This window comes from Rhinolophus hipposideros, assembly GCF_964194185.1.
Source record: "Rhinolophus hipposideros genome assembly, chromosome: 17".
Taxonomy (NCBI): Eukaryota; Metazoa; Chordata; class Mammalia; order Chiroptera; family Rhinolophidae; genus Rhinolophus; species Rhinolophus hipposideros.
Window position 1 is genome coordinate 33945238 of NC_138063.1, and position 26324 is coordinate 33971561.

At 38.6% G+C, this 26324-nt stretch overlaps 1 protein-coding gene across 1 annotated transcript in view; it reads left to right on the plus strand.

Annotated features, from left to right (window-relative positions):
- B4GALT6 (beta-1,4-galactosyltransferase 6) overlaps positions 1–26324 on the plus strand; it is a 61935-nt gene that overhangs the window by 23080 nt on the left and 12531 nt on the right. Inside the window, exons 3-5 of the mRNA XM_081078219.1 lie at positions 6713–6826; positions 18267–18391; positions 24110–24226. Coding sequence (XP_080934345.1) covers positions 6713–6826; positions 18267–18391; positions 24110–24226 — 356 coding nt within the window. The remainder of the gene's footprint in view (positions 1–6712; positions 6827–18266; positions 18392–24109; positions 24227–26324) is intronic.

Consider the following 26324-nt stretch of genomic DNA (forward strand, 5'->3'; position numbering starts at 1 on the left):
AGTGGAGCAATTACATGAAATTGTAGATGAGTAGCTGCTCTTGTCTTTTTAAAATATTGTCTGCAAGAAGAATGTCTATTAGAACAACATAAGGTTAAGATTTAAGTAATAGGCCAAACTAATGACTTAATGATGGTAGAATTGATATAAATAGGTTTAACTGTTACGGAAGAATACTTATTCTTCTCTCTGGCAGTGTTTCCACATTGTCTCCAAGTGTTCTGAGGTATCATTTTAAAGGGTTCAGTGGCTGATTGTCAGTTGTTGAACCTTCTATATTCTCATTTTAAACAGTTAAAATTAAAGATTTAATTTCCACAGTTTTTCATTATGCCACTGTAAACTACACACACACGCACATACCCACGCACACACACAACACACTCACTCCACTAATACAAAGTCCCTATCTCCCAACCATAGATATTTTTTTTAAGATGCATTTTAAAGTGGGTAATAGGTTTAGACCCTTGAAAAAAATTTAAGACTATAACATACGGATTCTTAATTTAATTTCACACATGCTTCTGCAAAATTGTTCTGGTCATTTGCCTAATTGGTGTTATGATATCAGAAATCAAACACTGTTATTTGTTTTCTTCTTTTTAACTTTAAAGAAATTTCTTTTGGAAAGACTGTCTCATGGTAGTAGACATTCTATTAGTACAGTAAAAGTCTCATTAACTTGTCTTGTGCATTAATTGGTCTTCTGAGTAGTGGGTCAATTTTTGGAGAAATTTAAACATTTAAAAGCTTCTTTGGGACTTGCCCTGGTTGAGTAAGTTAATTGTGAAAGTGTTCATTAAAAGTTAATTCAACTGAACAGAGATATTAAGCATCTTTAGGTTACTCTGTATAAATAAATACTAAGAAATTTGTGCAATAATCAAGTTCTTTTCCTGTAGTATGAATAAGTTATACGAGGTGTGATCAAAAATTGTGTTTGTTTAAACACAATGTTTAAATTGAAAAAAAATTATTACAGTAAAAGACACATTGCCATTAATGCCCCTCAAAATATTCCCCCTCGCTTTGAACACCTATCCCATCGTTCTTGCCACTTTCTGAAGCAGTTCTAGAAGTCCTCTTTCGTGAGTATCTTTAGTTGCGCTGTCGTGGCTGCCTTGATGTGCTGAATCAGTTCAATACGTTTTTCTTTCATGGTCGTTTTGACTTTGGGGAAGAGCCAGAAGTCGGATGATGCCAGATCTGGTGAATAAGGTGAATGAGGACACACTGTAATATTTGTGTTTGACAGAAATTGCCATATACCAGAAGCAATGTGTGACGCGGAGCCTTTTCGTTGTGATCAACAAATATGGTGAATGCTGCTGCCAACCAACGGAAAGGCAGGGATCCTCAATACAGGAAGTGGCGTGCCAAACCTTAGTAACAGTGTGTGACAGGTTTCAACTTGTTTGGTGCAGTCAGTCAGATGGGAGCTATGATTGAGAGAAAGTATGTTTTAAAGTTTGCCACAGATCATCCTCCATCATGACAACGCTCCGTGTCACACATCGCTTCTCGTATGGCAGTTTCTGTCAAATAAAACGTTATGGTGTGTCCACTTCTATCTTATTCACCAGATCTGGCATCGTGAGACTTCTGGATCTTCTCCTTTCATGTTTACCATTTTGAATCGATTCAGGACATGGAGGCAGCCACGACAGTGCAACTAAGGACCCTCAGGAAAGAGGACTTTCAGAACTGCTTCAGAAAGTGGCAAGAATGATGGGATACTTGTGTGTGAAGTGAGGGGGGTGTATTTTGAGGGGGATTAATGGCAATGTGTCTTTTACTGTAATAAATTTTTTAAGAAAACATTCACCGTATTGTTTGATTACACTTGTATGTGTATGTGTGAATGTTAAGCATAATTAGGAAAATGATTGCTTGCGCAAGATGAACTTCCCCCCCAGCCTCCTGCAACTGAAGGGGGAAAAAAAGGAAATCCTCTCCTCCCCTCACCAAGTCACAGTTTCAACAAAGACCGAATAGCCAGTACATAACTTTGATTAAAGTTTGCTTACTTTTATGAACCTTTGAAAACTTTTCATATGGTCCCTTTATTGGTAGCAAACTGTTCTCAGGAGACAGTGAGTCGTCTGTGTCAGTTAAGAATTGGGTTTGGTTGTAAGAGAGTCCCAACTGTGAAGCTTTCAACACATGAGGATTACGTTCTTATGCCAAAAAAGTTTAGAAGTTGCATATCTGTGGTTCTTTCCACCTTCTGCTCTGTCATGTGGAGTCACAGTCTAAGATGGTTGCCAGGGCTCTAGTCTTCATACTAGTGCTTGGGTCAGTAAGACAGTGGGAAGCAAGGGGGAAGAACAAAGAGAGTGACCCTTTTAAGGAGCTTTCCTGAATGTCCCACACAGTATTTCTACTTACGTCTCACTGGCCAGAACTTAGTTGTAAGGGCACTGGGAATTATAATCTTTGAGCTGCCTCCCTGGTACTCTGAATGAAATTGGGGTTCTGTTACGTAGGGAGAAAGGGCAAAGGGAGTTTGATTAGGCAACTATGAGGCTCTGCCATTTTCATTCATATTGAAGAATTAGTATAGTTACTATACTTAACTATAGAGAGTTAAGTATATCATGTAGATATTGGGGATACAACATTAAGAAAAACATCGTCCCTTTATATGAGGATCTCCAGGCTTCCGGGACAGATGGAAACATAAATATTTATAATGCAGTTGTTTATTTTTTGCACAGACTTATACAAATATAATCTGCAAAAAAGAGATAATGGCCGATCAGATATCAAAGAGCCAATTGAACTCTAGGGGAGAATTTATTAACATACACTGGCTCATTTAAAATTTAATGCTTAGATTAGATCTTAGAAATTCTCATACAAGGAGAAAAATTTGTAATTATGTGAGGTGACGAATGTTAATGAAACTTCTTGTAATCATTTTGCAACATATACATATATCAAATCAAGTACATCTCAAACTAATACAACGTTATATGTCAATTAAAAATAGATTACAAAAAATGAAATTCAACACTTAATGGCAAGTATGTTGTGATATTTATAAGCACATTTGATTTCAAAAAGGGATTTTCAATCCTGTACCTGACTTTCTGAAGCATCAAGTGTAAATATTACAGATATATATAACATATTCTTGTGAAGAAATCACATGGTCTCATCGTCAAGTGATGCCTTGCCTTGGGGCTATGAAGTCAGTCAAATTAAGAAAACAAGATATATTCAATGACTAGTTACCAAAACAACTGTTAAAGCTGACTGGTTGGTTAGAAATACCCCAGTACACTTATTTAATAGATGTGTGTGTGCTCTGACACCCTCAGACACTGCCAGACTGACGTGGACAAGCTAATGGTAAACAGACTAGAACTCTCATTGAGTTACCAGGACTAGTTTGAAATGCCCTTTTCCAAGAAAAACAAAACCCTTGAGAGGTCTCCTAGTCTCCTTTTATCTTAGGTGATAAAGTCTAGTGTGAGCTGGGGAGGGGACCTGTTTGGCAGTTTTCATTCTGTGTTTCTTTCCTTTGGGTGTGGTTCTGGAAGGCAAGAAGCAGGCAGGTTGTCCAGAACTTGTTTTCACCCATTCGTTAGGTGAATAATCTACGTTTTAGAGAAGTTGTGGATCAGTCTCAAATTCATCTACCATGCATACCCTTAAAACCGCTCCCGATTTTGCAGGCAGTGGTTATATTTGATGGACCTAACCACTTTGTAAGAATAATGTTTTTGAGGGTTTGTTACAATATAGTCCCGAAAACCTGAAATCATTGTTGGCTATATTACCAGTTGTGAAGTGTTCATTTGCAGGAAGTTTCTACTATGTTGTAGGTACTTTATCAGATACTAGAAATCAGAGGCAATTTGATTTCAGAAAAGGTATTCGGACTAGTGGCAGGGGGTGGATAGACTTATGTACATAATATATTGAGATGGCATAAATGCTACTGGACAGAGTACTGTGGAGCACAGAGACGTTTCTGTACATCTGGCAGCGCGTTGAGATCTTTAAATTTATAAGGATGTGGCCCAGAAATAACATGTTTAGCTCCAAAACATGGTGTTTAAGAGATGTGAATATACTGATATTGCAGGTCTTTAAAGCTTTTTAAAAAATGTTCTCCAGAAACATAAAAATGATAATGTGTTCTTTTGTGCAAGAGTCAGTCATTCTCGCACTAAAATATAAAGTAAAACAATCCACTGGCCCTCCTGTTGCCGCCAGACTCCCTGAGGGGAGCTGGCGTTAACAGTTTGTTTTGCAGAAATGTCTAGAGAGCTTAGAATTTCTGTGAGCTGGAGGTGGATTTGTGGAATCGTAGTGTGTGGCTAAGAGAAGGAGCTCAGCATTAATGACAAGAATTAATAAATTATACCGAGTAAGAAAATACTCTAAAGTTAACTACATGACATTGAGGATTGCATGAGGATGTTAATATTTACCTGCTTCAGGCTTATAAGAAAATGAGTCTTTGGAACACATAAAGGCAGAGGAGTCTCAGAGATAACCTTATTTATCTTCTATTTTCAGCTCCTGCAAATGCATAGTGTGCAGTACATGCTTAGCTAGCATAGCAAGAATCCCTAGGGCAAGAAAAAAAATTTTTTGTAATGTAACTTTAAATTTGGTATATATCTAGACATGTATTTTTAAAAAGCACCTTAAGGAAAGAATCAGAACTTTCTTAGACTTCCTTACGCTTATTATATGTTTAGCATCTTTAAATCTTTCAGATATATATGGGAGAGATTTGGATTATGGGCTACTAGAGGGGTTTCTGTGCTTTTAATCTGTCCCTGGGCATACGAAACAATATCCACTGAATCCCTGTCCCCTGTGTGATGGAGGATTTTCCTTGTCGGATGCTTTCCAGGACTCCTCCAGAGAAAGGCTTTGGGGAGGATTCTCGCTGGGGCTTTCCCACTTCCTGGTAGAACAGCGTTTAGCAGTTGTTCCATCATCAGCCCCTATTTGTCATGCTGGGGGTTTGGCAATGCAGTTACCTTAGCACCTTCCTGATGCCCGGCCAAATTCCTAAATGGGTTTTCGTGCAGTCCTTTGGAATTATGTCTCTTCCTTGGTACCAGATCTCCCATAAACCTCTGCTTAGCAGCCTCTGCAGGGCCCCTCACAGCAGGTGGGCCTACAGCTGGGGGTGAGTCTCTGCTCTGAAAGGCTGTTCTCCCTCCCAGGCTGCATCTCATCCCCCTCAACGGCCATGATAAATGAATATTTATGGTAGACAAAGGTGTACAGGCAAAGGGGAGGGGTTTAGTGTTCTTGGACTCTTATCACATACTTCATATTTAATTTTTAGGATTCTACCGTTTTTGCACAGTGAAAGGGTTTAGCTTTTATAGTTCTTCAATAAGGTATATGATTTTGACCATTAGCCGTTTTTACTTGCTGGTCACTGGCAGGCCTCTCTTTTAAGTCATATGACATTCTCATCTTTCCTGTCCCTTAGCACGCAGGCCAGTTCAGATAGGAATAGCTCTCTTATCAGAGCAGATTACTGAAGATGGAGAGAATATCTTCACATTTTCCTAAAGTGTCTGCTAGAGCTTCATTGTCTATTGGTCCATGGTTTGTGATCCAGGCGGCAGACAGTCATTTAATTAGCTGTTTCCATCTTTTTCTCTCTTACTCACTGTATGTTGGTCTCATTCTCTTAGACTGGCTTCCTCTTAGATAAGGGAAACTGGCATAGAGGGAAACTGGCAAGTCATGGTTCCCAGATTGGCATCCCAGAACTCTGTTCCAGAAAGGGACTGAAATGCGTTCTCTTTGGCTCCACGTGTTCAAAACTTTTAAGGTTCTGATTGTCCTAGATTGTGTCACGTGCTCATCTCTAAACCAGTTGCTCTTAGCTACAGTTATTGAATATATATGTGGGCCAGGGATTTTTCTAAGAACTTTATACATTTATCTTATTGAAATCTGAAAACGACAACATGAAGTGGGCACAGATGAGGAACCATGTTGTCTTGCCCTGTACCACAAAGCTAGTGTGTATTGGAGCAAGGATTTGAATGGAGCATTTGACTTTAGGGCTCTAAACCAATTCCCTCTATGCTTTATAACTAACTGGCTGATTCTAAAGCTAATGGACCTAATGTAATAATAAGCTCCAGGGCTCCCCAGGGACTGCAGCCCATGGAAATGACTAATTTAAAGATTTAAAATAGGCTGTTACAGAAGTTGAGTGAGTGAATCAGTTTCCTAAGTGTGGGACGGTGAGAAGATATTACTCCTGCATCTGTGCTCTGTGGATGCTAGAAGCAGTGCTGTGTCTGTGTGAACACCCTCGGCTGTTTGGTAGTGGAAAGGATTCCCAGAGTCCCTGGGATACTGTCACACTCCCTTTCAGTGTGGCTCAGCCAGAGGACGGATGGGAGCAGGTGCTCTCATAGGGCCACACATGAGCCTGCTCTGTATGATGCACAGGGAGGCCAGGCTGCTGTCTGCACTTGTCCCAGGGTTCCTTTGGGAAATCTTGCTGAGAGGTCCATTCTGGCAGCGGTGAATAATAAATGGGAGAGTAGCCATGGCAGTTGCATTTTGCTTTCACTAGTTCTTTGTAAGTCATTGCTTTGAAGTACTTCTGTAGATTTCGTATTACAGATCTCACAATGACAGTGACATATTTCATACCAGGAGCAAAGCAAAAGGCAATTTTTTGGTTGTAACTTTTTTCTCTCTCTCCAAGATTATCCTGAAGGCAATAATTCAAGTGATTATCTTGTTCAAACAACAACATATCTTCCGGAAAACTTCACATATTCACCATACCTCCCCTGCCCAGAAAAACTACCTTATATGCGTAAGTGTCATCTATACTTTTGACTTAACTATTTCCTTGAATTATAATAAAATAATAAAAATTACATGATTTGAAGACCAGGCTCAGATCATTACTGTGGGTGGTAATGTTTATATTATGTAGCATGTTATTTGATTTCTTTGGGGGGGAGGCGGGCAAAGGATTTTTTTGGAGAAGGAGGGGGATTGAAAAGCTGAAGAAAAAGTTTACCCCTTACCCAGAAGTAACCTCTGTTGTGTTTGATGCGTATCCTTACAGGTTATTTTAAAGTTATTTTTTACACGGATGGCTAGATAGATAGGCAATTAAAATTGTTCAAAGGTTTTAAGAATTTATATAAATGGTCTTAAATTACGTTTAATTCTGCAAATGGCTTTTTTACTTAACAGTTTTTGAGAATGGTCTATGTTGATACATATAGGTCCATTTATTTCCCTTAACTATTGTATAGTACGTCTTTGAATAAATGTATCACATTTCACTTATCTTTTTCCCTGCTGTTGAAAACTTACGTTGTTTCCACTTTTTTGCTATCACAAAGCAAAGCTGTAAGGAGCAGCATATTTCTCTGTGACAATGAGTGTATGTGCTCGAGAGTTCATACTCAGAAGTGGAAGTGCGGGGTAGGCTGGCCTGGTTGTGTGCTGGAGCAGCTGTACCCATTGTATCCTCAGCACCAAAGCGTGAAAACACTTTTGCTATTGATGGACTTTTTAATTTTTGCTAATCTGATAGACAAAAATAATGGTATTTCATTGTTTCCACTTTCACTTTTCTCTTTACCAGTGAGTTCAAGTAATTTTTCATGTGTTTATGAGTGGTTTTGCATTTTTTTCCCTGTGACTCTCCCAATCACGTGCTTTATCAGTTCTTTATTGGTTAATTAGATTTTTGCATTGATTAGTAGGCGTTCTTTGTATATGTTCTGGCAGTGACTTGTTGTCTACTATATGTGTTGTAATAGCTTTTCAGAGTCTCTGGCTTGTCTTTTTATTTTGTTTATGGATTCTTTTATTTTATACAAGTTTAAAATTATGATGTTTTCAAGTGTATCTATCACTTTATTTAAGGCTTTTGCTTTTTTTTTGTCTTAAGGAAGCTTTCCTTACCGCAATGCCATACAAATACTCTATTTCCTTCTAATAATTCTCTAATTTTGTTTTTAACTTTTGTGTATGATATAAGACAGGGATCAAAATATTATATTTTAAATATATACATTTTCAAAATTATGAAGATAATACATTATCACTATTAAAAAAACTATAACTCAGAAGCCACATGACTTATTATTTTGACTTTTTTCCCTTTATCCCCTCATTTTAAGTTTCCTTTATGCATATAAGTTTATATCTTGATTCTTATATAATGAAAAATCTAAATAAACATCTTGTTTAATTGCTTGTTTATCCTGTGTTCTAATGTCCTCAGTATCTACTGTGTTTCCCCCAAAATAAGACCTAGCTGAACAATCAGCTCTAATGAGGCTTTTGGAGCAAAAATTAATATAAGACCCGGTCTTATTTTAATATAAGACTGCATCTTATATAACACAATATAATTATAATTATAATTATAATATAATATAATATAATATAATATAATACTGGGTCTTATATTAATTTTTGCTCCAAAAGACGCATTAGAGCTGATCATCCAGCTAGGTCTTATTTTGGGGGAAACAGGGTAAGTATGTTTTTTATAGCTTTACCTGAGTTTTCTTTATTGAGGAAATTAGCCTTTGCCTGCCATATTTGTGGGATTTTTTTTCAGTTCATTGTTGATAGGTATAATATCTCTATAATAAAATGAAAGATTCACCTTTCAATATCATCTAAGGCTGTGGTTCTCAAACTTTAGGGTGCATTGGAAACTTTTGGATTGTCTTATAAAACAGATTGCTGAGCTCCACCCTCAGAGTGTCAGATTCATTAGATGTGGGGAGAGGTCTGAGAATTTTCATTTCTAACCTGTTCCCTAGTGACATTGATACTAGTGATCCTTGGGCCACACTTTGAAACCCCCTGCCCTGCAGTAGAGGATCTCATTTCTGGTTACACAATAGCCTGGGGAACTTTTATAATTCTCGGGGCCAACCTCTAAGTTTCTGATTTTATTGATCTGATACGAGACCTGGGTTTTGCTATTAAAAACACAAAATTCTCAGTTGATTCTAATCTTGCCATCTCCTTGCTATCCCATAATAGAGTGAAAGTATGATTTTTATGGCTATATATTTGTTAATTACCGTGCTTTGATTTCCTAAAAATGAGTGTTTTTGTGCAGAACTGAAACCACCGAGGTACGTTCTGTTGAAATATTGATTACAATAATGTCATTTTCATAATTTGCACATTCAGGGATTTATAGTTTTAGGATCTCTTTCTGTTCTTGGTTTAGTTGCCATTTTCTTAATTAGTGCTTTATGAGTACTAATTAAATTCTGTTTAGAAGCATCTGCCTGCCAGGCCTTCCTACCAGCGCTCCTCTCCTCTAGTCCCATAACTTGTAAATATTCTGTCACGGGTGCTTGAAAGATTGTGTCATGGTTGCAACTCACTGCCTTTTCACTGAGTGTGTTGGAGTTACTGCTCCTTTTCTCTGCTTCTCTCAGTGTCTTGCATTCTTCTACAAGAGAGGGTCACATTTGTTTGGCCAGCCACCCTTTCACAAGAGACCTCCTCAGGGGCTACCAGCTTTGGGTCGAGCACCAATCTCTTGTCTAATTAGCTGTGGCCAGAGTGAAGGGGGTTGGGTAAAAAATCTGGCCGCATACAAATATCCCCTTAGAAAGGGGCCCATGGGCATAGCCACCATAATGAGGGTTCTTCCTAGAGGGCCTTGCATGAGCCCTCCAGGAAAGCACATTCGCTAGGGGAGACTCAGTTTACCTATGTGTAAAATCTGGAGTTATAATATCAACTTCAGAGTGTTGCAAGGATAAATAGAAGCACAGTGGTTGAAGCTTGGCAGAAGTTAATTCGATATTCCCTTTCCTTCTCCTCATTTCTTTGAATGATATAGCCAATCTTTACAATGATCAAGGGAACGAGAAACCTAGAAATATGTCGAGTGAAGTAGTTTTATAGTTAGCTGCGCATCCTTAATTTTTTAAATTAACAGGATTATTTCTCATCAGTGATGGAAAATAGCATAATAAAATTCCTAAGTGTAAAATCTTTCTGTAATATCACACAAAATAATTGAATATGATTTCTCCCCAAATAACAATTAAAGGAAGTCTGTGTAAGAATAAGACCTACTTATGTGAAACCCACTCAAGCATGAATGATACCTAATTTTCCTATGATCACCAAAAGTGAAGTTAAGGCTTAAAGTTGGTGTGTTTAATTATCTAACTATAACTTCTTTTTGAATTTTATCTACTGTAGTGCTGCGACTATTGGCACTGGAGTACCCTAAAGATAAAATCTGAACTTTCCAATCGGGATTCAGATAAAATTGATCTCATGGATTTCAGCAATATTTTATGTTCAATCAATTACACCATACAACCAATTTAAATGTGATTATTCATACAATACGAGTGAATACTTCTTTGTTACTGTTAGTATTTACAGATTCTCCAGAGGGCAAATACCCTTTCAGCTTTATGAAATTTATATGAAATTCTTTGTGCTAACAAAGTAAAATAGAAATTTTACTGTATTTAGAGCCAAAAAACAATAAATGTTTAGTGTGGATGTTTTGATTTTTTTCTGGGTGAAGTAGTGATAGAAAATGTCAGTTGTGTACTTTGCATTAAAATGAAGTTAGACTTACCTGTAGTTGTCCTACCTTTTAATTCTTATTCAAATAGAATACATTTGCAGTGGCTTTTATATATTCTGTCCTTACTGTTTGTGGAATAGTTCCCTTTATGTATTAACCCTGATAGTTTCTATAGTTGCTAACAAAAACATAACAAATGTTTTTGTTATGTCTGTGAACATAACAAAAGTTGCACAGACTTTTTGAGATGAGTTTAACTAATTCAAAGGAAAATTGGCAAAGAGGGTAAAGATAAGCAAATAAACTTCAGGAAAGTTGAAATAATGCATACTGTAACAAAACATTATGCATATATTTATTGTAGAAAAGGGATAGGAGTCATTTTAGACAAGCAATTGTTGAACAGTGGCAGTACATGCAGTGGGCTCTAAGTTGTTCGTAGGGGCAGGCAGAGGAGAAACAAAGCTAAATATGGTCTCATGTCTGCCAGCTAGAGCAGGTAACACACTCAAAGAGAGGCAGTGTGCTAACTGCTATGAAAGGGTTATTATGGGATGAAAGGGAGACATCAGAGAGAGAGGGAATATGGAACATTAGAAGTGGGTCTTGCAAGATAGTTCAATAGGTAGGTGAGGGGAACAGCATCACAGCACAAGAGATTCTGTATTCCAGGAATGGAGAGAGGTCCACTGGGACTGGGGTGGGTGTGAGTGGGGTGTGTGGGACAGGGAGAAGGGCCTTGTGGAAAGCACTAACCAGTTGGGGGGCTTTGTGGGTTCCACGAGTCCCTAGGCTTCCACGAGATAGGCTTCAGAGAGAGCGGAGCCCCTGACTATGTATGCAACAGACTGCTTGATGGCCTTGTGTTAATCTCTGTAAGATGAAGGTGCAGCGTTTTCAAAGATCCAGGGGCAAAAAAAGAGTAAAACAGAAACAAACAAAAAACACTGCTTTAGGGAATTTCACATTCATATGCTTTTGGTAGATGAATAATGTGACTAAGGTGGTACTTCAGACAGATTATTCTAATGAGAAGTTAGAATATGGATGAGAAAATGGATGAGAATGGGGAAATACTAGAATCTGGAACACCAAGGAGGAGCTCACTGCAGGGGGCCAAGAGGCATGACAAGGACATGTGCCAAGGCTGTGACATTGGAGAGAGGAAGAGGCACTAAAGAGAAGCTATAGGGATGCTATTGGCCAGATATAGTGACCAACGGAAGGATCAGGCTTAATTTTTAAGTGTCTGATTTGGTGACCGTTAACTGAAACAAGTAATGCAGGATAAACATCACATTTGGAGAATGGAGGAGTGAACGAGTTCAGTATTGGGCCTGTTTTGTTTAAAGCTCAAGAGAGTTAATTTGGACTCTGAATTTCATCAGACAGATCTGGGCTGGAAATAAGAGGAATTGAGATTTGATGAAGGCTGAGAGTGGGTCCCTGAGCAACGTCAGCACTCACGGGGATGACAGTAGTCAGTAGAAGAAGGAAAACCCTCAGGGACACAGAAGAGTCAGAGAACGGCATCCCAGAGACCAACAGGGAGAGAGTATTCTGTCTTGTCACATATCTCAAAGGAAAACAGGTAGAATGAGACACTGTGAAAGGATATTGAATTTGGCACATAGAAAATTAATAGGAACTATAGCAAGGACAATTTTAGTAGGGTAAGAAGCAAAATACACTGCCCTGAGAAGTGACTTAGAAGTAGATAAAAACTAGTTGGTTTAAAAAAAAAAAAAGTTTGGTGGCAAAGGGAAGGAGAATGGGGATAAGGAATCTGTGGAGAAGGTGGGGCTGAGGGAAGAACTCTTTAGGAAGAGATGGACTTGAGTGAGTACATGTATGAGGCATTACGGAAAGAAATGATGGAGAAACAAGAGAGGGACGTAAGAAGGAGCATAAGGCGGGTGTCCAGGAAGTTAGGTCCAGAGAAAGTGAAAGAAACAGAAATATGCTCAGGCCAAAGAATTAGGTTTCGAAAGTAGTAGGAGCACCTCCTCTCCTGAGCAAGAGATGAGGTGGAGAAAATTAAGGGGGTTCATGCCTGTTGCTTTTATGTTCCTGACAAAGTAGGGACATTGCGAGGAGCCACAATTGGGTGAAGCTCAAAGGGCTGTGTTTCTTTTGAGTGTGGCCCAGGAATTCTTTGCACCGGAATCAGCTGGGATGCTGGTTAAAAACACAAGCCACTACGCCTAACCCCGGGCCCCCAACAAAAGGCAGGTTTCTTGGTTGCAAACCTCAGAATACAACTCACTTCAGTTTAAGAGGAATGAGAATCCATGAAAAGATGTTAAGCAACCCTCAGAAAACCTAGGTGGCCATAGACATAGGTTCTGAGGCTTAACAGGCAAAACAAGGCCCAGACTAGTCTGTGAAGAGTCTCCCGCTGCTCCTTGGCAGAGATCACAGCTCCCACTGGGGGTGCTCAGGTCTGGAGACCAGAAGTGTCACCCCTGGTGCCCCTAAAGGCCCTAAAAGTGCTACCACTTTTACTGAAAGATCGTTTGCAAGGTGCCCACGTCCTCATGTTGTTCACTTCTACTTCCCAGTCTCCTGTGGGTGTATCTGGTCACGTGACTGCTCCTGTCTGCCACAGAGGTGGGGAGAGTGGGTTCTAGCTTCTTCCTCTGGGAGGCAGGACTCAGTGGTGGACAGTTCAAGCAGCTGAAATGTGTTCAGACCAAGCTGGGTGGCCACAGATGTGAGCCCTAGGCATCTACGGACACAGGAACTTTGAGAGAATGGGGCCAGTAACCTCCATTCTAAATAGGCCTGCCTGGTGGATTTTAACTGCATCACCAAAAGTAGTGAACTGGTTGATTAGGATACCAGATAGACAAGAAAAATGGGTATACAGCAGAGAAAACTTAAAGCCAGAACGGCCAGGCTTTCCACACTGACCCTGCCAGTCAGTTCTAGGTGGCAGTGATGGTCAGGGTGTGGTACTGAGCTGGGTGCACCAGGATGACGGGTAGGGAGGGGAGGGCATCTGTCAGTGAACGTGGCTGGGTATTGGAAGGTGGTACAGCGACAAGTCGCAAACTTCAAAGTCATAAAATTCAAACTCAAATTTATGAAAGAAGGAAGGGCGTGCTTTTTGGTAAGGTGTAGGTTTGAATCTACAGAATACTTTCACGTCTGGCTTCAAGTTGGTAGACGTAAGAAAGTAGGCACTTAGCACAGTTTGAAAGGGAGAATACTGGTGTAATTCAGATGAGAGGGGGTGGTATTCTAGAAAAAACGTTGAGGTAGAGTATATGGAAATTTGTTGGCAATTGAATGATTCTAGAAAACACATTTGAAAAGGCCGGAGGAGAATAGGATATACCATATTTCCTGGACAAGACTGATCTTTAATTTTATAAGGGCTTTCTGGGAACATGAAAGAAGCCCTACATTAAATGCACACATTATAGGGTATGTCCCTACGTCAGAATGCTAAAACATGAATGAATGTGTCTCAGAGTTGAGGAACTATAGGAATAGGGGTTGTGGGTTCTGACTTTAAAGGAGGTTGTCGCCTTCTCAGTCGTAGGGGGCCAGGAGGACAATTTGAAAGCATGTGATAAAGGGTATCAGTACCTCCAGGGGTGGACCAAAGGGTCATTGGGTGGATTACCAGGCAAAACTGAAACAGAAACCAGACTGTTAACAGAGGTCACAGCTAGTCATTTAGAGTACAGGAAGAAGGACCACAGCAGGAGAAAGTGTATGTTAAGTACTGTGTCCTGTGGCCGAGATTAGGAGACAAGAACTGCAGCCGTAAAGGGGGCTGTCATTTTAGGTCACCTACCTGTGGGACCCTTTTTGCACAGATGTCTTAAAGGCATATTTGAGCACCTGATGGAGGCAAGGAGTGGAAATACAGGTATGAAGGAAGCAGAGAAAGAGAGAGGTGAGACAGGATTTGACATGGCCAGCTTTGACATTCCCAGTCGTTCGGTTCATTCATTCGTTCGTTCATCCTATGTTATGCATTGCATTCGGCATTGGGGTTGTGTGACTAGAAACGACCCTCTCTATGTTTAGAGTACTCGGATTTGGTTACTTTGTGGATAGTTGAGTACGAAATCATTTGTATAAGCAGAGGTTATAAAATTCCACACGTTGAGAAGCCTAAGTAAAGCATCGAAAATGGGCAGTTTCTAGTGTTGGCTTCAAAGGGAGTAGTGGGGGACTGGGGCAGATGACTCATGTAACTGGTCAGCCTCAGAGCTGTGGTTAAGTGGCAACCCCGAGGGAGCGGGGAGGAAGGTGCCATCTTATTGTAAAAATGGTTTCCTGACTCTGGAGAGGAATCCACCCGAAAGGATTTTTTTGGAGGAAATTCAGGTCTTTCTCTGACATTGTTTCAGATCTTTGGGCTGTGTAGATTTTGAAACCCTGAGGATAAAACAGTGACAAGAGCTCAAGCATCCAGAATTAGGCTTTGGATATAGACCCCAAACTGAATGAAGTAGTTATTTAAAACTGTTAATTTATAGAGATGACAATTCTCTGCCTAGAGAATATATGCCTTAAATTTTACTTGAAATGTGAGAAAAATGTAAATATAGGCAATTTGTATGTATTGAATGTTTATTTTAAGAATTATATTTTAATAGGAAAAATAATATCCTAAATCATGTTGTGTGGTACATTATAATCCACAGTACCAGGAGCCTATAGTTTGGGCCTGTGCATACCTAACAGGCCCCAGGCCCATTTAGGGAGGCACTTTGCATGTCTTACAAATTCAACATTAGGAGATTATAGCAAATGGCCTGTGTAACCAGTAGTGCAGCTAAGTTATTTTCATACATAATAGAAGTAGTTTGGGGCCCGGGCTTTGTTGCCAAGACTGACGGGTAGCTTACAGTTGACCTTCATTTTTCCACTTTACCCTCCAGCTATCCAGCGACTCCATCTCTCTTCAGGCCCCCACTTCTCCTGCTCTTTCCTTTCTAACCCCAGTCGCACCTTCCAAATAGTGAAAGTCAGGATTTAATAAATGACATTATTTACATTTATGTCCTGATTGATTATAATGCTGGGTAAATGGGTTTCAACCAATGCATTTATTTCTCGACCTTTTAATCTTGAATTGCAGAAAGAGTACACATGTTCTCAGGTTTAGCACAGATGCAGAGGGAAGAGTGGGGGTTCCCTGCGGGGCTCTGGATCCTTGCTCTTCAGCTGGCCCTAGGTCTCAGCAAGCGCAATAAAGTGACTGGCCTGGCTGATTGCTCTTTTTTTTTATTTTTTTTAACTTTTTTTTCATTAGTTTCAGGCGCATAAAACAATGTAATAGTTAGAAATTTATCATTTATATCCCTCACACAGTGACAACCCCCTAACCCCCCATCCACTACCCCTCTGACATCGCACACAGCCATTACTCTTATTTACAATAAAGAAGGCTGTGTCCTCCCCTGGCTTTAAAGCACTGAACTGCTTTCTGGAGTGAAACTGAAGGGGACACCCGTATGTAAATGAGATGAAAGTCGCCTTAATGGGTGCAGTGGGAGGGGGACCCCACGTCCTCCCTCATCCCACCACAGGCTCACTTTGAGATTTTTTCTGCTGTTGGCAGTTTGGAAACGATGTACCCACTGGTTTACCTGCTCAGTGCCTCTTCCTGGGGACATTCCGTAATGTGCCCTTTTCCCCTTCCCTTCCTGTACACAGGGTTTTCTCCCTAATACCACCCACCTGGCCCCACTAATTAGTGCTTCCCTCTCTCTTTCTGATTGCACTTTTGGTTTCGTGGTGGCAGTGCCTATCCTGAAGGCCTGTCCCCTTTCCCGAAAAGAAAATGACATGGCTATTCCCTCTAGCATGTTATTAGGATTTCAGAGCAAAGAGCAATAAGCACATAGGATGTCTGCTGAGGGACTCTGAGGAATGTGGATGGGGGGGTGTGCAATCAGGAGAGAAATGAACTTCGGGTGCCTGGGGCATCAGGGATAGTAAATGATGGACGCAGGAGGCCCTGTCCATTGAGGACAAAGGACTTCATCTTAATGTGCCAGCACATGTGTGTTCAAGATGAAAAATTAAACTGCAAATGATACTGGAGAAAACTGCTGACAACAATGATGATTACAGCTGTGGAAACAATAAAGCTGGAAAAAAGGCAAAAAAATTGGTTTCACAATACCTAAAGAATACTAACAGTTACTTGAATGGGCTGCTTATTATTTAGCCTAATTACTGGCATTTAGCAATCATGCATACCATTTTAAATAGATCTGATTTATTTGTGTGAATTTTGTTTGGTTACACTGCTAGATTTTGTTTTTGTCAGCTGTGTCCTGATAGTCTGTACTCAGACTGATCACAATTATATTTGACCTACCCTTTCTCTGCAAGTCGTAAGTTACTCTTTCCTTTAGTTACCTGATCTTTCTAGTAAGATTAGCTATTTTGCATATCTTCTTACACTAAAATGCTGGATATTTGGTTATAAAAGACCATTAACGTTGTCACTAGAGCAGGCAGACAGAAGATTACAAATTTTTTCCTAGCTCACTCTGTGAAACATACGTATTTGCATTTTAAAATACTTCTATCTAGCACGCTTTTGTGTTGAGTGGAAGCTCCTGATGTTCCTGCCTAGTTAGGACAGAGAGGCCTCTGTGGAAGCCTTATAGAATATAGAATAGCAGGAGTGAGAAAAGGGGTTCGTTCCCTCAAGAGAGCCAGATAGATGTTTTATATTGTGAAATCATGGCCACCAAGGCTTCGCAAACTGGAACTGGGAAACCTCAACACTTGTTGGTCTCCGTTTGATGAGACAAGGAGGTTAGAAAGAACTCAGCCCTGTTAGTTCTTCGTACTGTTTTTGAGTTAATGGAAACAATTTTTCATCCAAGATTCACTCCTATCTCAGTGGCATACGTTAGGAAACATTACTAAAAACAACTCCAGTCATATCATATACTTGTTAATTTGGAAAATGACTGCCTAGGATACCAGGAATTCCTTAAAAGTCCCTGGTTTTTCAGTTTTGTATATCCAGGGGATACATAGTAGGTCCTTAGAATTGTATTTGCGAATTTTTTCTCTTAAGAAATGTCAGTAAAATAAATGACAGTAATAGTAGTTGACATTTATTGTGTACCTTTGTACCAGCACCATACCTGATCCTTCACACACACACACTATTTCATCTAATGGTTACATCCATGTTGGGAGGCAGGCATTACCACCTCCTTTTATAGATGGGGAAGCTGAGGCACAGAGACGCTAAACAGTTCTCCAATGGAAGCGAAACTTCAGCTTCCAGTCAATCTAACTGCTTAATTAACTTTCTCCTCCTGTGCGTTGTGTCCCCTCTGTTGACTACGTTGAAATTAAAAATAGTTTTTAAATACTTGAATAGTTGTTAATTAAATTGCAATGATGTGCTAAGTTGTAATGACATGTAATCTTTTCCCAAAGAATATTAACATATTCCTTATATTACTCAAAACCACAAAGTTTAAACTATTTGATTCTCTTTGGTTGATTTACCAAAGTTAATAGTGTGACTGTATAATTTATCATCCAAAGTAAAATTGAAAGGGAGTGATATTAACAATGATGTGATAACTGGAACAAATCATACTGTTCTGGCAACTAAGTTATGTCATCACCCTACTGATCGTTACTTGTCTTGCTTCATCTTTGAGGCAAAAAAATATTAAAACAATTTTTCATGTTTTTGACCTTCCAGGGGGATTCCTCAATGTCAATGTCAGTGAAGTCAGTTTTGATGAAATTCATCAACTCTTCTCCAAGGATTTAGATATTGAGCCAGGAGGTCACTGGAGACCTAAAGACTGTAAACCCAGATGGAAGGTGAAGTAAATTTTCTCATAAGTAATGTGCCTATTACTATGCATTTGAGGAAAAGTGTGCTTGATTCAGAATGTATAGTGGAATACCTTAAAGTCTTGGTAAATTTAAGACATCAACGTTTTTATGTTTAATATTTAGGTATTCACAGTTCAAATCTGATTTAATAGTGTTACTTGTGAAGACTGTAACTGCTTCTATGCAGATACGAAATATACTGGGGGTGCCAAAAAATGTATACAAGTGGACACTTTGGTCAACGTTGCTCCAGCAGTAGTTTGCTGTAATCAGAAGTGTCTGGACACTGATGGTAACCACTTTGAGCACCTCTTGTAATTGCAGAAGTCACATGTGACTTGTATTCATTTTTTATTATCAATATATATTATTACAATTTTAATAGCTTTTCCCTTTCGTAAAGTGTGTATACATTTTTTTGGTACCCTCTGTATATGCTCATGTGTTATTGCCAGTCTCTTGGAGGTCCTGATAATAAATACCTCACTTGAGATTGGCCTAGGGAACAGGTTTTTTTCAGTTCTGTTCTGTTTGGAAGAGAGGCTCTGATTTCTCTGCTTCCTGAACCTGTCGCTACTGATTATGGACACCTGTGGTCATAGCTCCACCAAGTCCTGGAACTGGTGAGGGCTCATGGGGAGGATATTACAATCCTGATTTCCAGTTAAATCTAGTATTGGGGTTTTCAAGCTCTGCTCCTCAGTCTCAGATTTCTGAAGAGCCTCTCAGAGGTCACTGTGACATAAAAGGGAGAACTTTGGGCTCTCTGTTTCATAAGGAAGAGCATAAACTTTTTATCTTCTTGCTGTGTCAGAATTCTATTTAATGTTTTGTTTGAAAAACTATAAAGGAATGGGCCTCTCTCTGCTGCAAAAAAAAAAGAAAAGAAAATCATAGTTTAGACTAACTGTGCTCTCTATACTATGAAATTGGTTAATAAGTGCATATTCATGTAATGTTTTTATGGTTGAGTGGGAAATAGCATTGACATTAATTCAAGTGAAAACTACCAACGATTAAATAAAATGTTATGTACTAAAGGATTGTGACATAGCCTTAATTTGGGACTGGTTTTCAGTTTCTCTTTAAATCTTAGTATATTGCTAAAAGATTTGTCTTTTGGCACCAAAAAAAAAGAAAAAAAAATCTCTGCTGGGAAGAATTATATCCTGTTAAGCTTAGGATAAAAGTCCTCTGACTTAATTGGCCTTGAACTCTCTGTGTTTGGGGATGTGTATTATTTATATCAGCACCCCTCACACAGAGCATATTGTCTTGTATGAGGTAAAGCAGTAAACCCAGTTTCGTTGGATTGAGTTCGTGAGACAAATAAATGCCTTGCTACAAATTGTTTAATATCTATATATTTTTTTTGCCTCAAACAAGTTGTAGGGCTACTTAAATGAATTCTAGTACAAATTTTGGCAACAATGTCCATTTCACAATTGTCTTATGCTATTTCCCCAATCCAATTCAGTTAGTAAATGAATCTTTTCATATTTGATGATTGATTTTTCTCACATTTGTATATAAATATGGCCCAATTAACATAACTCCACTTTTTAAAATTGTTCTGGACACATAAATTATTTTTCTTACTTGGGGTATGAGTATGCATGCTGGATGCTAAAGGAAGAAAAAGCATACTCAGTCACAAAGGCTGTGGTACCCCACAAAGGCTGTGGTACCCCACTAATATGGAAGTTAGTCTTCAGACACATGTTCCTGTTAAGTACAGCCTACCCTCAGCTGTGCACTGTGTGACACGGTAGTAGAATAATGTGGGATCCGAAAAATGATTCCAATATCCTTTCTCCAATGGTCTATATCAGAGGTTGGATTTAAAATTTTATGGTTTGTTTTCTTCTTATTTTCTAGGAGAGAAGTATATCACACATACATAGTTCCTATTTAGAAATGTTAGTAGACTATAAACTGCATGTGAATCAATAGGTAAGAGTATAAAAAGTGGAGTTCCTAGGAGCGTGCTAATTCAGGGATCTAAAACTTAGCTTATTTTATTTAGGAACTGTATGGCAGTGCTGCTCTTATTTCAGCTTTAGGCAAACTCTTCTCAGAATACAGTTTCGAGTTCTGAGCTCCACAGCTAAAGGTATGAGAGGAAATTTAGAGATCATTCTGAGGGGACCTTTCCTTGCCATACCTAATGAATTAAATAATCCTCCACCTCCCCTGGCTGTTTACATTCTAATAATGTCCATTCTAACCTAGGAACAAAGGAGAGAAAGGGGGGAAGAAGAAATAACTAGATTTATAGTAGACATCTGCTACCAACTTGATTGTTAATATTTGAGGCTCTTGTACTTAAAAAAAAAAAATCAGTTAAGTTTATTGATGGTCAATTCATTGGAACTGAGCTCCAAAGCTAATGATGTCAGCAATTCCAAGCTCATGCTGAACACGGCATGTGGGCGTAGAAGATTCAGCACAGGTTGGATGCCTTGGAGAGGCAAGCTCATTTCTAAAAGAAATCGATGAGGGAAGTGTTTTCCTATGACGTTGCCTTTCATTCAGGGTGCAGGTGGAGGCCTGAACAACTTTGGTCTAAGACGTAACGGCTTAAAGAACCTGGCCGCTGCTTGATGCTGTTAGCTACTCAGAGGCCTGGAGTTCCATTTCTAGTCCAGGGTGCCTTAAAGGTGGGTCTTGCGGCCACCTGTCTCAGAACTACCTGAGGTGTTTGGTAAAAATGAAGACTCTTGAACCCAGTCCTCAGGCATTCTGATTCTATTAGTAGAAAGAACCTGCATTTTTCTTTTTTTTTTTAATCAAGTGCCTCCTGCTGGAGAAGTTCCTGTACGTACTGGCAATGAGGAGAAAGAGGAAGATGGACCTAAAAACACTGCGGGAGGATGAGAGCTTGGTAGCTTCGACTCCGTTCAGTCTTAGTGGCAGATAGCTAGTGCACCCTTAAAAGTAGGCAAACATGAAGCCATGTCGTTTTGGGACACCCTACCTGGTGGTGTGTTTGAAGTTCCAAAGTAGGACAAAAACTTGGTGGAGGAAATTGATGTAGTAAACATTTTTCTTGCTCATCTCATGGGGAATGTAGGAGAAAATAAGCAAGATAGAAAAATAGGTGCGTACATTCAGTAAGGTTAGTGGTTTTAAAGTGGGAGCAAACTATGGGATAATTTTGCTTGAACAAGAGGTGGTGAGGGGAGCTTCATGAAGATACGTGTTGTTTTTCAGAAGATGATGACCAGATGTTCTTTATTGCCACCAGAGATGCATCAGCAGGAGAGTGGCTCAAACAGCAAGTTAGGGCACATATAAGAAAGAACGTCCTGGAACAAAAGCTATAAACTTAGAAATAAATCATCACAGAACACTGAGATCTTCTTTTTCTAGACAACAGATTGTAAACTATTGAGAATGTCATTGCACAGCCACGAGGGACATGTCAAATGAAATTTTAAGCTACTGTTTAGCTTCATTTTAATAAAAACTTTGCTTTAGGCATATCATTCAAAATCTTTGATAACTGTCTTATTAAAATGTGGACAATTTATTTGCTACTAAAACAACAGTTTCACTTATTTGAATTTGCCAAGACGGTGGTAATTTTTTTCTCTTACGACATTCTGAGTTTCCTTATGAGATTTAAAAAACAAAGAAATAACTCTTGCTATTTTAAATGTTTCACTGAAAAAATTACTGCATTGGGGCTATGACATTGCCTTTGTTTATTTTTATATGTTTCACTCATCACTCGTCCTAATTGTATTTCAATAATATGGACCCTGCAGCTATTTAATAGCTTCTTCCCTTAAATATCTATAATTCACCTTAATTGTTTTTGTAGCCCATTTACATTATGTCTGAGGCATTCAACTTGTGGCCAGTTCAAAACCAGGAAGGGCAAGTTCCACCCTCATTTCAATAGACGTTATCACACTGATACACATCAGATAAGATCAGTGGTAGGGATCTGTACCCACCATCTAATTGCTTTCTCTCCTTTTACTTTTCACAGCAGTTTCCTATCCTAAGACTAAACCCAGGGGCCCTGGAACTGCTTTGGGAGTTTGTATTGATTTGGGAATTCCTTGAATATGCCAGTAATTGATACTGAAATCCATCAGCAAGTTCCCAGTCAGGAGGGAGTGCCCAGAACCAGCAGTAGCCATCGTGTGAGGGTATGGAAGGGACGCTTAGATGTGGGCTGCTCTGACAGCTTTGCAGCCTCAGATTCATAAGCCAAGTATGAGGCAAACCAAAAGGGAATGAGATCCAAAGTGGGGTACCAGAACCTCGTTAGTGCCTACCACTTACCAAATGTAGAACATGAAATGTAACTTACCAAATGTAGAACATGAAATGTAACTTACCAAATGTAGAACACGAAATGTAACAACTTTTTCATGAAATATCAGCCTCATAGCGGATATTTAGGGAATAATTAAGGGAAAATTAGCAGTGGGGTTTCTGAATTAGACATCTTCAATTTTACTAAATCATACTTTGTTCACTTTTTAAATGAAACTATTTTAAGAATTAAAAAAATGTGTCTCATTTACCATCCTGGTAATATGAAATACACATACACAGGTAAATTGTACACATGCACAGGTAAATGTTACTATTTTCTCTTGACTATATCTAATGCCATATTCTGATTTTACAAGTAGGATGAGGTCCTAAACCTATGCACGTGCCCCAGTTACTTACATGTATTCATTTGTTAGTAAAATGTATTTAGTACATGTGAAATTTTAATCAATATCACATTTAATGTTCTTATATATTTTTCTGTTATAACCAATTTAGATTGTATTTAAAAATCCAGAATATAGAGTAACACAGAAATTTTAATTAGATATATTATGACTGTTATGTTCTTTGAAAATCTAATGATTTTAGAATTTATAATCTGTAGAATTATCAATTACTTATTTTAATTTCAGTTTTTATTAGAAAATTTACAATTATAGTAAAGCTAGCTTAGCTAAGAAAAGTGATGTTTAGAAAATAGTTTAGCTGTTTCAAAGGCAAACTGAAGTGTGGGGTGACTTGGCTTGTGTGACAAAGTTTGGATATAGATAATAGAGGATTTGAGTAAGTGATGATTGATAATTGTTGACTTATTCCCATATTATATTAACATGTTTTATATAGATGGTATTTTTTATTCTTGATTTTGATAGTTCAAATAAATGTTTTTTTTCCTATTAGAAGAAAGATTAATTTACTGAGAAACCATTCTAATTTCCATATACATGGTTTTTCTTTTATTTTTTGGATTATATAAGAACACATTTCCTTGATTTCTCCACCTCACCTCAGTTCAAGCTACCATTACCTCTTGTCTTAACTATTGGATTAATTTCCTGAGCAGCTCCCTGAGTCCATTTATGGCTTTCTCCAATCTGCTCTCCATAGTGTTCTCTGCCATCACCAAATCTGACTTTATCACTCTTTTTAATCTTTCCACACTTTCTAAAGGTGTTCATAGGATAAAGACCACAATCCTTAGAATAGACCTCAGAGCCCGTTTATACCTCCCAGGTTCTCAAGACCATAAGTGGCATGAAGGTTTTTGCTCACTGTTAGATCTCTGATGAAGAAAATTCATAAGAATGGGTCTTTAAAACCTCCCGAATTTTTTAAGGATTAGTTATCATCTTTACCTTTAGGGCTTGTTGCTGTATTATTCACATATATGTCTATTTTGTCTTAAAGGTGGCAGTTCTCATTCCTTTTCGTAATCGCCATGAACATCTTCCAATTTTTTTCTTGCATCTGATTCCAATGCTCCAAAAACAGCGCCTGGAATTTGCCTTTTATGTCATTGAACAGGTGAGAATTTTTTCCAAATTGTAACTAAGTCTAGTAGAATGTAATAAACTCTTAGATGTGGTTTGAGCAACAATGTTTAGCTTAAGGTGAATCAGGTAACTCAAATCCTTGGTTTTATATTGATTTTTGGATTAAAATTGAGTTTTGGATTGAGCTGTTAGTGGTATATACCACATTTTGTGAATCCATTTATCAGTTGATATACTCCTATCATTTTTAATCATCTAATATTTATTAAAGTGAATTTTTTCTCTAATTATTGTTCATATTGTCAGCTACTTTTTTCTCCAAATATTTTTCTTGTCTCACTATATCACAGGCAAACTTTTTTTTCCAGCCTTATTTGAACCCTTTAGAGATATTTTCCATACTTCTACTTTTCTCCACTTTTGGATTATTTTTACACTTAAAATGTCATCTTTGATTTCTTTCTTCCCTGCCCCACCTCCCAAACATTGGGTCACTTGCTGAATTTCATCACTGATTTCTACATAGCATTTCTAAAATCATACATTTTGTTTGTGTTTCAAATACATGATAATTTGGTTATTTCTGGTTTTGACATTGATGAACTCATTTTATCCTGACCTTTCCTTTTTATTACTCACACTAAACCTGACTAAAATATATTTCCTTATTCATCAGTAGACAACAAGTGACCTAGCTTATATTATCAGATGCTTCTTTTTTTCTGATAGAAAATATTCAAATTTTATTCCTAAGATTGTAATATTTAGTGTTTTGCCAGCTCCTTTGCAGTTTATTCTAAATACACTTTTACTCTTTATTTTTTTAAATTTCTTACTTTTTGTTTCCTGTCTCTACTATTCTCTTGACAGTGTTTGGTTTTTAACATAATTTATACTTCTCTGTACCTAAGTCCCCATTTTAAGGTTTGTTCCCTGTGCATACTTTGATGCATATAGTACATGTGCACTTTTTAATGTAACAACTTATATTATGAAAATTGATATTTTTTGACTGAATAAGAAATCAAAATTTTTAGCTGCTTTCATGATTGTGAACTTCTAAGTGAGTGTTACCCACGGCTAGTTTCCTTTTTCAAAACTTCAGTCTCCATAATGTGTTGAGAGATGAGCTGTCTGCCTCCGTGTTATTAAAGGCTTATTCTCCCGAGAGCCCAGCATCATGGAATTGTTTTGTGTATGTGATGAACAAGAAATCTTTGCAAAGCAACTGAGATCCATATTTTATAAACCTCTTAAGTTAGAATCTCAGCCTGGATCAATGTTAATTCAGGCCAGTGTATTTGGTAGTGTGTAGTTTGGAGCAGTAAGATCTTTACCGCATATGAAATAGAAGAGTAATTTTTTTCTGTTGGACTGGTGCCCAGGAGCGCTCAGCAATTGAAGAGCAGCTCAGAACTCCTTGTTACATATGGAAGATTGTACACATATTTATCTCTTCTCCTTTGTATACTCCTAAAATTAGAATGAAAGAAAAATCTTTTAAAAGGTTATTAAAACCACAAGGGCAAAGCGATGGAAGTAGTTGAGAGTATTCGACGCATTTCTGGAAGTCAGGAAGCAGATGGATCATTGGCAACTCCCTTAACAGAGCAGAGGATGTTTAAAATCATGTGCTCGATTGTGACAAGCTTGAATTAATTTACTGGACAAACTCCCGCACATCTCGGCTCTTGAAAGGTGTCGCAGAAGATGGACTGAAGCACTGGGCTAAAGTGAGGGAATTGTCTGAAAGTTTGATTCCAAAACAGTCAAATCCCCAGTTCTTCATCTTTGCTTGTGTTGACAGGCGATTGATTTCTGTGCTATATCTTGAAGAAAATGAAAAGTTTACCCTCTGGAGAAACCCCACTAGAGAAGGTCCTGAGTGTGTTACAGAGCTGTCCCGTGGGGCCTCAAATACCAGGGGCTAAGTAAGTCTGCATGCTGACCCTAGGGACCCTCAGGCCTCGTCCCTGTTCGGCTTTTTGAAGCCAGCAGATAGGTATGACTCTCCCTAACCCCTCCAACTCGGAAAGGGCACAAGTGATGTCTTCATTAGAGAAATAGATTATCCCCTGGAAGAAGATGCCCAGTCTAATGTGTGGAAGTCTCTATAGCAAAAGGCCAGC